This window comes from Pezoporus occidentalis, unplaced genomic scaffold, assembly GCF_034315485.1.
Source record: "Pezoporus occidentalis ecotype Australia unplaced genomic scaffold, CSIRO_AGI_Poc_V1 ctg23, whole genome shotgun sequence".
NCBI classification, from domain to species: domain Eukaryota; kingdom Metazoa; phylum Chordata; class Aves; order Psittaciformes; family Psittacidae; genus Pezoporus; species Pezoporus occidentalis.
Window position 1 is genome coordinate 11,490,844 of NW_026914180.1, and position 12,637 is coordinate 11,503,480.

General features: G+C 37.6%; 1 protein-coding gene across 3 annotated transcripts in view; it reads left to right on the forward strand.

Annotated features, from left to right (window-relative positions):
• NRP1 (neuropilin 1) overlaps nt 1-4,707 on the forward strand; it is a 117,444-nt gene extending 112,737 nt beyond the window's left edge. For all 3 annotated transcript variants that reach the window (XM_062621593.1, XM_062621594.1, XM_062621595.1), the window contains exon 18: nt 900-4,707. In XM_062621593.1, the coding sequence (XP_062477577.1) occupies nt 900-1,189 (290 nt within the window). In that variant the 3' untranslated portion in view covers nt 1,190-4,707. The remainder of the gene's footprint in view (nt 1-899) is intronic.
• Nucleotides 4,708-12,637: the final 7,930 nt, after the last annotated feature.

A 12,637-nucleotide genomic window follows, 5' to 3' on the forward strand; every position in this document is an offset into this window, starting at 1 on the left:
TTATACCTTACAATTTATGATTCGTGCAGTGCCTATGTAATTAGGCTCAAAACTCTTCAGGCTAATTGCTTCACAGACCTGGCTGAAAAAGTCATTTTATGACCACCCTACCACAGCATTATCATCTTCACTGATGATAGCTGTAAATGGATCATTAAATGGATCATAATTGTTATATTGTCCTAACAATAAAATATACTTGCATTTTTAAAGTGATGAGCTTAACTTCTTTTTCTGTTACAGTCAACGGCATTACTATCATTGATTTCAGCAAAAGTAGGGTTTCCCCAAAAAGATTCTTTGGCTTTTCCTGCAAAAACTGGCAAGGTTTGCAAGCTTATTGGGAGTTTTTCATAAGCTGAAAGGGCTGAGGGAAAACAATACGATACCCAGTGGATATTTTACACAAGAAGCAGAGTACTTTTCTGTGTTAGTTCTGTCACTATTTCCATTTCAACGTCCAGTCCTGAAGTCAGGGAAGTGAAGATACATACAAAATCTCTGCAGATTCCCAACCGATGTCTAAGGGTATGAAGATTCAAACTGAGCTGAATGCTGTTTAATTAACATTTTTGAGCTAAATACTGCAAGCTGCAAAATATAATTAAAAGGTCTGGTTATTCATTCCCAAGACTCCCACTTAATTTAGGGTAGAATCACACCCATACTAACATGCAGCAGATTCAAGTTTTGGAGAACAGTCTGAAAAAAATCAGCAACTAATTGGGCTGTATTACATTATTCAGCTATTTGTGACTACCTCCAAGAAGTGAGGCTTTCAGATTATGTAGCGATTTATGTCAAAAACTTAACATTCTTTCTCCAAATTTCCAGCTCATCAAACAAAGTTCTAATTGGAATCGGTTCTGAAAATTTTGCAATTCTTTACTCCATTTCAGGGATTACACCTCCATACCACACAGGCGAGGACTACGATGATAACATCTCCAGGAAACCAGGCAATGTTCTGAAGACCCTAGATCCAATCCTTATCACCATCATAGCCATGAGTGCACTCGGGGTGCTTTTAGGAGCCATCTGTGGAGTTGTCCTGTACTGTGCCTGTTGGCACAATGGGATGTCAGAGAGGAACTTGTCTGCACTGGAGAATTACAATTTTGAACTGGTTGATGGTGTAAAACTGAAAAAAGATAAACTAAACACACAGAATTCATACTCAGAAGCATGAAGGTATAAAGCAACTGGAGAAGTTTCAGAGAATTGGGATGGAAGGACATAACTCGGTCATGCTGGAGAACTGATGATCTTTTACTGTACAGGCTGAAAAGTGCATTGATGACACTGAGCCAAGCTTTTCTCAGGAGCTTCAATGAGTGTGTAACCAATAAACATGGACAACAATCTGTGTTAACAATCTGAATCATGTACAGTCTGCTTTTTCTGTTGGTTTTATTTGAAATAATCAAATGCTGGTGTTGAGACCAAGTATGATTGACTTATAGTTCATTTTGTCTTTCTTTCTCTCCCTCTCTTTTGTTTTCCGTTAATGGATAATTTTGGTTTTACTGTGCAAAATCCAAGATGCTGTCACGAAATGTATTCAGTGGGGTCCTTTGGATGGACATGCTGTCTGTAGCTCAGTGCCCAGAAAATATTGGAGTAACAGCAATTTAGTGAACTCCTGCACCTGTATTTGTGTATAATTGCTCGTGTTGTGCATAGGCAAAGAAGGGTTAGGATGTTTTTGAAAGTACTGCTGCATCAGTACCAATATAGTGTGTCAGCTCTGTTTATGAAGCAATACAGTCAAATTTTATTGATGTTTTTCAGTGTTGTACTAAATTTTGTGCTTGTGAACTCCATAAAAAAGTATGTGCCATCATCAGACACAACTGGTAACCAAGTGTACTGCCTAAAAACTAAACAAAAAAGTCCTTGGCACTGGCTAGTGTATGTCCTCTCAAGTGCCTTTTTGTTTGTACTGCTTCTCATTGTGTTAACATTAACTACAGCTGTGCTTCTCTGAAGTTGTGCCCTTGTCTTTACTTGGTGAGCCATCATATTCTGATGGCTCACCAACTAAAAAAAAAGTATATTCTAGTGTAAGAAAGTAGCCTCAGCAAAGCAAGGGCAAACCAGATTTGACAACCTCGCTTGATTGTTCTGCTTTCTGTATTTCAACTTCATGTCTCTTGACCCTTTTGTATAAAGCTGCAATATCCCCTTTTATTGTTCTTTCATATAGAATGTATTTTCAAATGTAAAATCTCTCTCCCTGGCTCTTCTCTTTCTCTCTCTTCTTCTCTCTGAGTAGATTGCATAAGCATTTGCCATTGCCAAGGAAAGAAAACTGCAGCTTTAACTTGCTGGTAATGGCAAAGGATTTTATTAGAGTTTGTGTTAAAAAATAAGGGAAAATTCTTAACTTTACCCTCCAAAGTCGAACTTTGGGTTTCTTCTTAACAACATAAAGTGACAGTATCTTTTTTCCTGAAGTCATGAAACATGTCTTTTATCCTGAACAGCTTGCCTCTTAATTACACTGGGGAAAACTTACTGAAAAGATTGCCTTTACAATGGGAAACTTTCCTCCTCCTGCACCTACCTAAACCCAAAGTTCTGTTCTCTCAGTAAGCATGTATTTTCATGCTAATCAATGCTAATTTGGCTTACACATGGGTACTGAGGGCAGAATAAAATCCCACAGTGTATGTAGGGTGTGTTCTTACCATCCTGTTATAGCCAATTGGCATTTCATACCAGGAAGTTTTTGTCTGACCAGAAGTGCAGATAGTGACAGATTCAGTGAGCTGAGTAATGTAACTTGTTGGGAAAATTTGTTTGACAATTATGTGGCCATTTTTTTATATTTTTGGACAAATATTACTGGACAAACAATATTCAGCAGCCTATGCAGCTGGTCCAGCAGGGTAAAAAGAAACAAGAATATGTTTCCCATGGGGGGTGTGTAGCAGGAGGTGATGGGCCAGAGGGATTGCTCCCCTCCTGCAGGTGCAACGGAGCCCTGTGGTTTTCTGCAGTGAAAAAACAGCACAGCAGACAGTACAGCCATAACTGAGAAAGCAGTGGAACAAGGCAGCTTTAACCTTCCCCTGGGTATCTATCAGCCAGCAGAAAAAAAAAAAGAACAGTGCAAAAATGGGGAAAGGAATGTCCTGCAAAGCGCTGAACTCATGTTTTTCCTAACTGAATTCTGCAAGTAGCATCAGGGAAGTAATTTTTGACTTTCTGAGTTAGTCTTTTCCAAAATTGCTTTCGTGGTAGAGCAATGAAGTATTCTGTCCAGGATTAGGACTAAAGAAGGGCTAATTCAGCCTTCAATGACATAAAGCAAAAGGATCCATCTCTATTTATTAACTAAAAGTTTTGAAGCATACCTTTTCACCAATATGAACTACGAAACAGGAAAATCTGTTGAAAATCCACCAGTAACCTAGAAATTGAAGAAAAGGGAGAGAGACTGGATGAAAAAATATGAGTTTTGAAGTTGAAAATATTTTAAAGGAAGACCCAATAGAAAAAACAGTGGGAAGCTGCAACTTCAAAAGAGTCCTAAAGGCAAAGGCAAAGACTGTAGTGAAAATTAAACCACTCACTTCAGGTCATCAAACCTTAGATGCTTAAACTGGAAGAATTACCTCCCCAGGCTCTAGACCTTGGGCCCTCCAGAAGGTCAGAAGACCACCTAAGGCCTGAAAGTTTTGCCTAAAAGTCCATGAAATGTTCCAAGGGACAAACTCACTTTGGCAGAAATAGAATGTTCATTTGTATCTAATACTGCAATTTGACCATAATGGTATCGCAGCAGCTAGTTAATTAACCCAAAGAAATAAAGGAATTTTCAAATCTATTTTCAGCACACCACCACTATCTGATTCAGGTGTTAGGGTCTGTTCTCCTTAGCTGAAAAAACTTCTAGTCCACTAACTTAACTGAGAGTTACAAGCATCTATTGCCTTGAAAAGAAAATCCCACTGGGGAGCCGAAGCCCAAAATGTTTTGAAATATTCCCACAGATTTCAATCAATTCTGGACCAGCTCTTGGTCTTGATTTATTTGAACAGAAAACTGGTAGTTGGTGGTTTTTTTTTCTTCTTTAAACATACTGAGAATAGTGAACATAAAAAGAAATATATCTCCTTTGTGGTCTTCAGACCTTACCATGATAATGAGGATCTAGCACTGAAGATCTGATTTTTCTGAACGTAATAGAATGAAAGTTGCCCTTCAATAAAGGAAAAATGATACTGCAACTTTACATTGAAAAGTATCTTGCACTGATAAATATATTTAAAAAAATTATATGTTTATAAAGTTATTAATTTGTAAAGGCAGTGTTACAAAATGTTCAGTTTATATTGTTTTAGATTGTTTCATAATTTTTAAAGTGTAAAATAACATATTTTTTTCTTTATTGAAAAACTATAAAAATCTTCTGTAGTAAAATGATTTCATTTTACTGGTATATTATTGCTTCATGGTTTGTACCATCATAAAACTTTGTGCAAATTTTTTTTACAGAAATTTTTATTTTCTATGACAATATGACACTTGTAAATTGTTGTTTCAAAATGAACAGTGAAGCCTTAATTTTAAATGACATTTGTATTCTCAGACACTGAATAGCATAAAAAAAAACACCTAGAACTGAATTGTAACTTAAATTTCCAAACTATGACTACTACATTCCAAAGAAACAGTTGAATTAAACATTTTCGTAAAATATCCCATACCTGATGTATTTTATTATACTAGAATGGACTGGTTTTATTAAACGACTGCTTCTATTTAGCATCTTCCAACAAGCACAATGTTTTAGTCATGGTTACATTTGTTGGTAGAAAATTCCAACAAGCAGACACTTCGGTGGGACCATTAAGGTTAGGATGGAGGTTAAGGCTAATGGTTTAAGATGGAGGAATTCACCCTGCACAATTCTGTCTCAGTGCTGGAAGACACTCCTACTACATGCCTAACTTTTAGCCAAACAGCAGTGATTTAAGAGGACAAATCTGCCACTGCTGTTTTAAGTTGTAATTCACTTCACTGCCATGGGAAGCCCAAGCCTCACACCCTATGTCAGTCATACAAGCCCCTTGTGGCTTGCTGTTACGGTGAGATTTACTGTGAAGTAACGTCCGTTTTTGACAAGTTGCTCCACTAAGTCTCTGCCCCAGTAGTAAGATTTGAACAGATAAGCTCCCTGCAAATTTCCACTGAAATCATCAGGACTTGCCCAGCCATGGCCAAATCTCCCAGGGCAGAGCACAAGCTGCTGATGTGAGCAAATGTTGCCAAAGGCAGCTGATTGGGCCTAATTCATCATTCAATTGGATGCTGAACTCAGCTGTGGAACATAATGAGCATGGAGGGAGACCTTCAAGAAACTCTTCTGATTTGCATCCAAATCAGAAGCTTTAGATTGCACATTTCTTGGTTTATGCAATACTTACGTATTTGTCTCTTTCTAATACTGAGCACTCTGCACATTCAAGTTTGTCAAATCCTTTCTTTACACTGCACACATGAACAATGCACATACTGTAAGTATGTCGTTCAGATGAGTACTCATGGACAAACCATTTGTTTCAGGAACTTTAGTCCTCCAGAGGATAAAACACTGTACTTTTTACAACATACTTGATATTTCTCACTTGAAGAGAAAGTATCAAATCTTGTTTCCTCGAGAGAGACATATTGTGGCTACATGTTTAAAATATGAGATGGAACTACAGCAAGGCACCTGAGCAAAATTTTGCTTTGTGGTCAGGGTAAGAATTACTCTCAAAAGACAGTTATGAAGGCTGATGTCCATATAATCACTAAATCTAAATTCTTTAGAAACGTACTGCGTTGCACTCTGCTTCTGTGATAACCAGCCACAGGGCTCTTTGAGGGAAAATAAATATCAATGGAATTAATTAGTGCAAAAAGAGATCTGTAAAGTAAATCCATTGAGGACAAAGTTCAAAAAGGAGAGACAAGCATTTTAAGTTGAGAAAATTCTCCTCCTTTCATTTAGGGGAAATTAATTAGCCTAGAAGATAACAACTACTTAGCACTAAACTGAGTTTTCCACACTACATAGGCTGCATAAAGAAAAGACAAAAATGGTGCGATGGGATGTGAATTATATTTCAGAAAGTAACTTATAAGCCTTTCCTGTAAAAGAAAAAGAGTAGGTGGAAATAACAGATGAGTCAGTGACAGAGAACCAGTGCCAGGAGTGCATAGCTCTGGTGTGCAGATACTAGGGTCACAGTCTGTAAAAAGGGTCTTTGGCAGATAACGACAAGCATTATTATTTCACCAGTCAAACATACCAGCCCTGAGCCAGCAGTAATACAGCCTCAGTGTACATTTCCTTGCCTTTTGGCAGGATGTACAATTACACAGCAAACTGCAGATCTGAAGCAGAGGCAGGGGCAGCACAGCTGACATATGGTTGGGTAAGGTCCATTGGCACCAATGGAAATGGCAGCAGTGTCTACCTGTACAAACCTGCCTGCTGGACTGAACCTGCCAGTCCCAGTAGAGATGAAGCCTTCTCAGACCTCATAAACTACCTTTTATGAGGCATACAAAGATTTAACAGGTATATACTAATATAGTACTAAACTTGCCCCCATAGGTGTTTTCTTATGTACAATTAGCCCATTTCTAAGTCAATTCTCCTAACCTGTTTTGCCAAAGTCAAATGTCAAAGTTGGTTTTGATTTTCAGATCATGGCATCTTGATGTTAGATCCCGGAAATAATTCCCTTCCCATTTCTTAATTGTCCTGTCCTTTGTAATGCATTATACCTAACAGCACATTGGTTTAAGCAACATTAATTTATTAGAGCTTTAATTTCTTCTTTTATACCATTTTACGCCTCAAGTCACCCATAACCACAATTTTATCTACAAGTGTTTGTTAAATTATAATAGACTGTGTCTAATTTTTTTTGCTCTAGGATACTTTGTATAGCAGTTTTATTTGCTGATTAGTCCCCCTGTAGACCCTAATTGCTTTTCCACAGTAGGTCAGCTCTCTATACACACTTCTACTCTCATAGCTACACACAATCAAATTCTAATCTTATCACCTCAGGACTGATGGTTTCTCAACATTTATAACTGAAAACCTCATTAAAAAGTCTTCTGGCATTTTTCACAGGTGAATGGAGTCTTATCATGTGTCCAAACTTAATTCCACCTTCAGTAACCATATTGTCCTATTTCAATTTACATTGTCTTTATTCATCTCTCAAAGATTTGATTCATGTCCCTGTCATTGTACAGCACTACTGTGCACCGTGCTCTGTGTTTTATTACAGTTGTTTCCATAATGGGTGAGATCCAATTGAAACAGGAATTGTAGTCTTACTGGAGCACCTTTGGTACCAGAGAGAGGTCAGGTGGCGCTCTCAAAGGGGCAAGGCAAGCAGAAGGTTTGGCAGGTGTTGCCATGACAAAGACTGAGGGATTTAACAATGAGAGGCTTGAGGATGAAGGGCTTGCCTGAGGAAACAAGTATTTCACGTGACATGAGCTGCAAAGAGAATTATCAAAAAAATCAGGGAAAAAAAATGGCCAACCTTCACAATTCTCAATAAATGTCTGCATTATAGAAGTATCTCTGGCAGTTGCCATGCACTTTTAAATCCTCCGGCTTGGAAGAAGGGAGTGGGGGTACCAACCCGTCTGTTAGCTGAACCTAAAAGGTGGATTTCTACACTCCAGGAGGCAACAGGTGTGGATGTGTCTTTGGAGACCCTGGCAGCATCTCACACTGTAAGATTAACATTCTTCATGCATCATTTTCATCTTGAACACCTTTATTCCCTGTGTAACATGTTGGTTTATGTGGTTTATGCCGTTTGTTCAGAAGTAAATTGCCTGGGCTGACCTACTGTTTTTTATGATTTCTTACTGTTAATATATTTTTCTTTAGTGCAGTTTATGCTTCCCTCACTGCTCAAATACTATTATAAAAATATCTCTATGCCTTACTAAGGCACGCTTAGCATGAAGAAGACCCACCCCGTGCCACACATATCCCATGTCAGAAGACAGAAAAGCACACCTTGTTACACCCTTTCTCTTCCACATACCTGTCAAGGCAGTGTTCTCCATGTCAGGGACCCGGACACTATGCCTTTAACAAATAATCTACCTATCAGGGAGCATCAATGTTTTCTATATCAGGCCTGATACCTTTACATGAATTCATTAATTAAATATTCATACCAATCTTCCTATTAAATATTTATTTACCAGCTTCATAACTGTTAGCATACCATTTCTATTTGTTGCCTTACCTTTTCTTTTAGGAATATTATTAATGATCCCAATCCTATTTTGCCTTTTGAGACTACTAAGTAGACTTCAGTGTCTTATCTTTCTCTGCTTTTAACTTTCTAATGTGACTCTGTTTCCCGTAGCTGTATCAGCAAGGAAAAAAATAAAAAACCCAAAATGAAGGCGTAGATGTGACCACTTTCTATCTATGTGACTGAAAAAAAAAACCCCATTGAATATGTAATAAAAAATAATTATAATTTTCTTTTTATTTTTTACTGTGATTTTTAAGAAGTAAAGAGGAAAGGCAAACTGGATGGAGATGGTAATTGATATGTCTGGGAAGCTGTAAGGAGACAGCCACTGGAGCCTTCTGAAAACTATCCTTCAACATCTGGAAACTCTTAACAACTCCATGAAGTGATGGGAGCACAGGATTATCAAAGTAGGCGGGCTGTGAAGGTATTAGTTTACCTCAAGCATGTTTCACAAGACAGAAATAAAAAGCAGGAAAACACTTAGTGTTGAGATTAGATTAGAAAGGACCTCCTCATTATATGTTCTACTAGTTTCTTTTTTAATCAATCCTCAGAAGATGGCAGGCAAAAGGAAGGAATGAACTTAATTACAATTCAGTCCCACCTACAGCTCATTTTGACTGATTCCTCCCCCACAGCTATCATACGGTTCTGATCCTGAGGCAAGGAGAAGTTGGTTGCCACCACTTTGTGTGAAAGATCTCTGACCCTAAGCACCAACTCTGAACAGTTACATGCAGGAAGCAATACCACTTTGTACCCATTACCCACATATTCAAATGTGTTTTTTCTTGCTGTAGGCCATATTATCTTCCTTTTGCATTTCTTTGGCCTTTCTTCTTCATCACATAAGGCCTGCCAAATAAGCCACATTTCTCCAGATTCTCTGTCTTTCATGGTGCAGGACACTCCGGTTCCCTCTATCAGCTTGGGAAGCACAGAACATCTTTTCACTCAGCTGATGCTGCTCTGATGACCCAGCTACTCATGGCCTGCTGGTTGTTTTGCATCACTATCTTGTTTGCAACACAAGGTCGTTGAAAGTTCACTTGAAATCCAGACTCTTATTTCAATGACATAATCTGTAGGTGACTAATGAAGGATAATCTGAGCTACTTTCAACAAGTATTTTCACAATCTATTCCCTTTTTTTTTTCATGCACACCGAGGTCTTAAAATGGTCAACTTAAATCCATATATCTTGAAAAAAGTGGCTGAATTACTGCCGCTGAATGGTAGGCCATTATCTACAATTAGTTTATGGCTCTTAATAGCTATTATTGCAAAAGATGGATTACCCTATGGCAGAAAGGTCTTACTGAAGATGCTGTTAGTACTCTTGCTTATGAAAAGTTAAGTGGTAACTGCTTTTTTGGAAAAGACCATGTTACTCTCCAAGCTGAAATAAACTGGTACCAGCTTATTACTATAGGTAATAAATAGGTTATATGCATTATATTTGGTTCTTCTTTGCTATGCACTGTATACAATGTAATGTATATTGTAAATGTGCACAACATATAGACAGACTTAAGAAATGCTGTGAGGATGTCACCAACCAGTTTAAGAGAAAAATACCAAACATTTGTCAGTCACAAGCAGAGGAAGTAGAAACTTTCCTCAGAGTAGCAGGTTTTCCTTGTCTGTTTATAAAAGTATGGTAGATAGAACAGTTAGAATAAGTGTGTGCCAGTTCGTTGGAGAAAACTATGGATTTATGAATCTCCTTGAGGAAGTGCCTTCTGATGAAGGACACAAAGGAGCAAAGAGTAGAATCAGAGTAGACGGGGTCATGAACTTCATTTCACTTCTCATCATGACTAATAGTGCTAAACTGATAGTCAGATCTCCCATTTTCTTTAATTTAACGCTGTTCTTGCTCCTTGCATTAGTTGACCCCACATTATAACTGAACCATGTGTTTTATAACAATGCTAAGCACTACTTTAAATGCACATGAGAAGATTTCAGTGCTATTTTTACTGCACAGTTACGTGTGGTAAGTTTTGTTCTTTTCACATAAAGAACCACCCCAGAGCGAACAACTTGTATTATTTTAATCAAGTCTCATTTCACACAGGTTGTGAACCTTAATACAGATTGCCATTTCTTCTGGGCACAGCTCAGCACAAGTCTGACCTTTGTGGTTTCATACTGGCACATACTTGTTAAAGGCACTTAATTAGACACCAATGGTGATAGAGCTTTCAACCTTTTTACTAGCTTGCTTTGGAGCTGTTGATGATTAACAATATATACATTTTAACCAACAACATATTGTGTGTATACTAAATATAGTAAGCACACCTATACACATACCTCCTGAGATGCAACCACAGTTCTACAACAGAAGGTGAAGAAGCTCTAGAAGCGCTAGAATAGAGGGTTTGCCTAAAGGTAAAGGTCTGTGTGATTATTAAACACCTGAAGGTTTTAGTCAGGTTTGGGGATTCCTTGTCACAGTGTAATGCACTTAGAAATGCAAAGATCATCTTTACAGGCAGAAGTATTTTCAGGCTGCTCTCATGTTTCTCTTCTAGCTCACTTCTTAGCTCAGATAGTTCAGGCTAAAGAAAGTCTTTAATATTCAGCAAATATTTTCCCCTACTACTTTATGCATATAATATTCTTTGAACTAAAGGAATTCATATTTAATGTTTATATTGTGATATACAAACCTGTGTATAACAAACAAACTGGATTCCAAACTGTGGTCCCCTAGTGCAAAACAACACAAAAAGATACAGAAAATGTACATTCTTACTTCACAGTCTGGAGGTGTAATGTGACTGGCATGAGTGCAGATGATTCTGAACCCAATGTTTTTGTCAAGTGCCCTTACTGCCGACTCTGTTTTTCATATTTTCCAAAGTTTGTGTTGTTTTTTATGATCAATACATCAAAAGTATGGAATGCTACTACAGATGTGGTCAGTTAGCCCTCAAGGCTAGCATTCAGCTTATCTGCCACTGCCTAAGTTGTACATCATTTCCAAAGTGCAAGTTATATGCACTGTTTCAAACACCTGCCTGAGAATGGGGAGAATTTTCCTGTTATGGTAGCCATTTCACTTCTTTATAGAATAGTTTAAATTAATAGTTCATATTTAAAGATTTTAGATGTGTAAAATTAAATGAATAAAATTCCCTATTTATTTCTAATTATGAAAAACTAGTGGTAGTTTTGTCTGGTTTTCCCAGGGATATAGATCTGAACTGCTTTTACTGATTTTTTTCATAGTTAGTTTTGACATCTGAAAGTATTGGTCCACCTGCTAACCAGATAGCAGAAGCAAAACTTAACCATTTAGGATACAGTAGGACTCTCAAACCCACTGGTTCTATTTCAGTAATGGAGGCAGATATGTAGTATGAAGGTAGGAAGAACATTGGCTCCTTTATCATTGGGTTGTCTGCTGCTACTAATAGAATAGTGATATGCCTTGAAGAAGCCTTATCCTACCCTTACATTTAGTCAGACTTGGGTCCAGACGTGCCTTTATTCAGTCTAGAGCTAAGAATTAAACCTGGATTTTTATAGGTTCTTTAAATTTGCTTCTTAAATTGGTTTTGCTCTGGCTGCTACAAGCTAATTATACTGTATTCCTGCAGTGCTGCAGTTTGGACTGATCATTGTCGACCTCACAGCCATCTATTCATTTTCTCACTTTATCTTGTGATTTGGTTTCATTCTAATCTACAGGAATAACTTCACACAAAGCTGGGGTTTGGTTTGTTTTTTTTTCTTAGAGCTTTGATCTACCTACAATTTTATTCCATGGTACTCCTTGTGACTCCATGAATAAAAAGCTTATAATTCAGCAGTGCAGGTCTCTGTTCTTTCTCAGAAGTCTCAAACTTCTGCAGCTTATAGCTGCATTTCATAACTTCCCATGCATTTCAAACAATTATTTTAGGTGGTTTGTTAACTATTTTTCTTAGCAAGAAACACACTTAAATCCATGACAGGCAGCAGGAAGGATGACCCAAAAATCACTGTCTGTTTTTGATTCAGGAGTCCTAGGGAGTGTATTAATGAAACCTGACAGAGCCTTGAAATGACCTGGAAGAAATTATCAGAAGTGTTAGTAGGCATTATTGCAGATACTATTATTGACACCACTGTGCTTTGCAGTGAACCTCAAGATCTTTTTTGATTACCTTTCATTAGGAAAACTCATTATATCTTATCTGAATATTCATTTTAACAAGAATTACGACATGTCTTCCTTCTTTTGCATTTATGTGGGCAAACAGGACAGGTCCCAGTATATGCCTTGTAAATCACCATCTTGGTGAAGCTTGTTCCGATTTTTTAGTGTTTGCTACACCAAA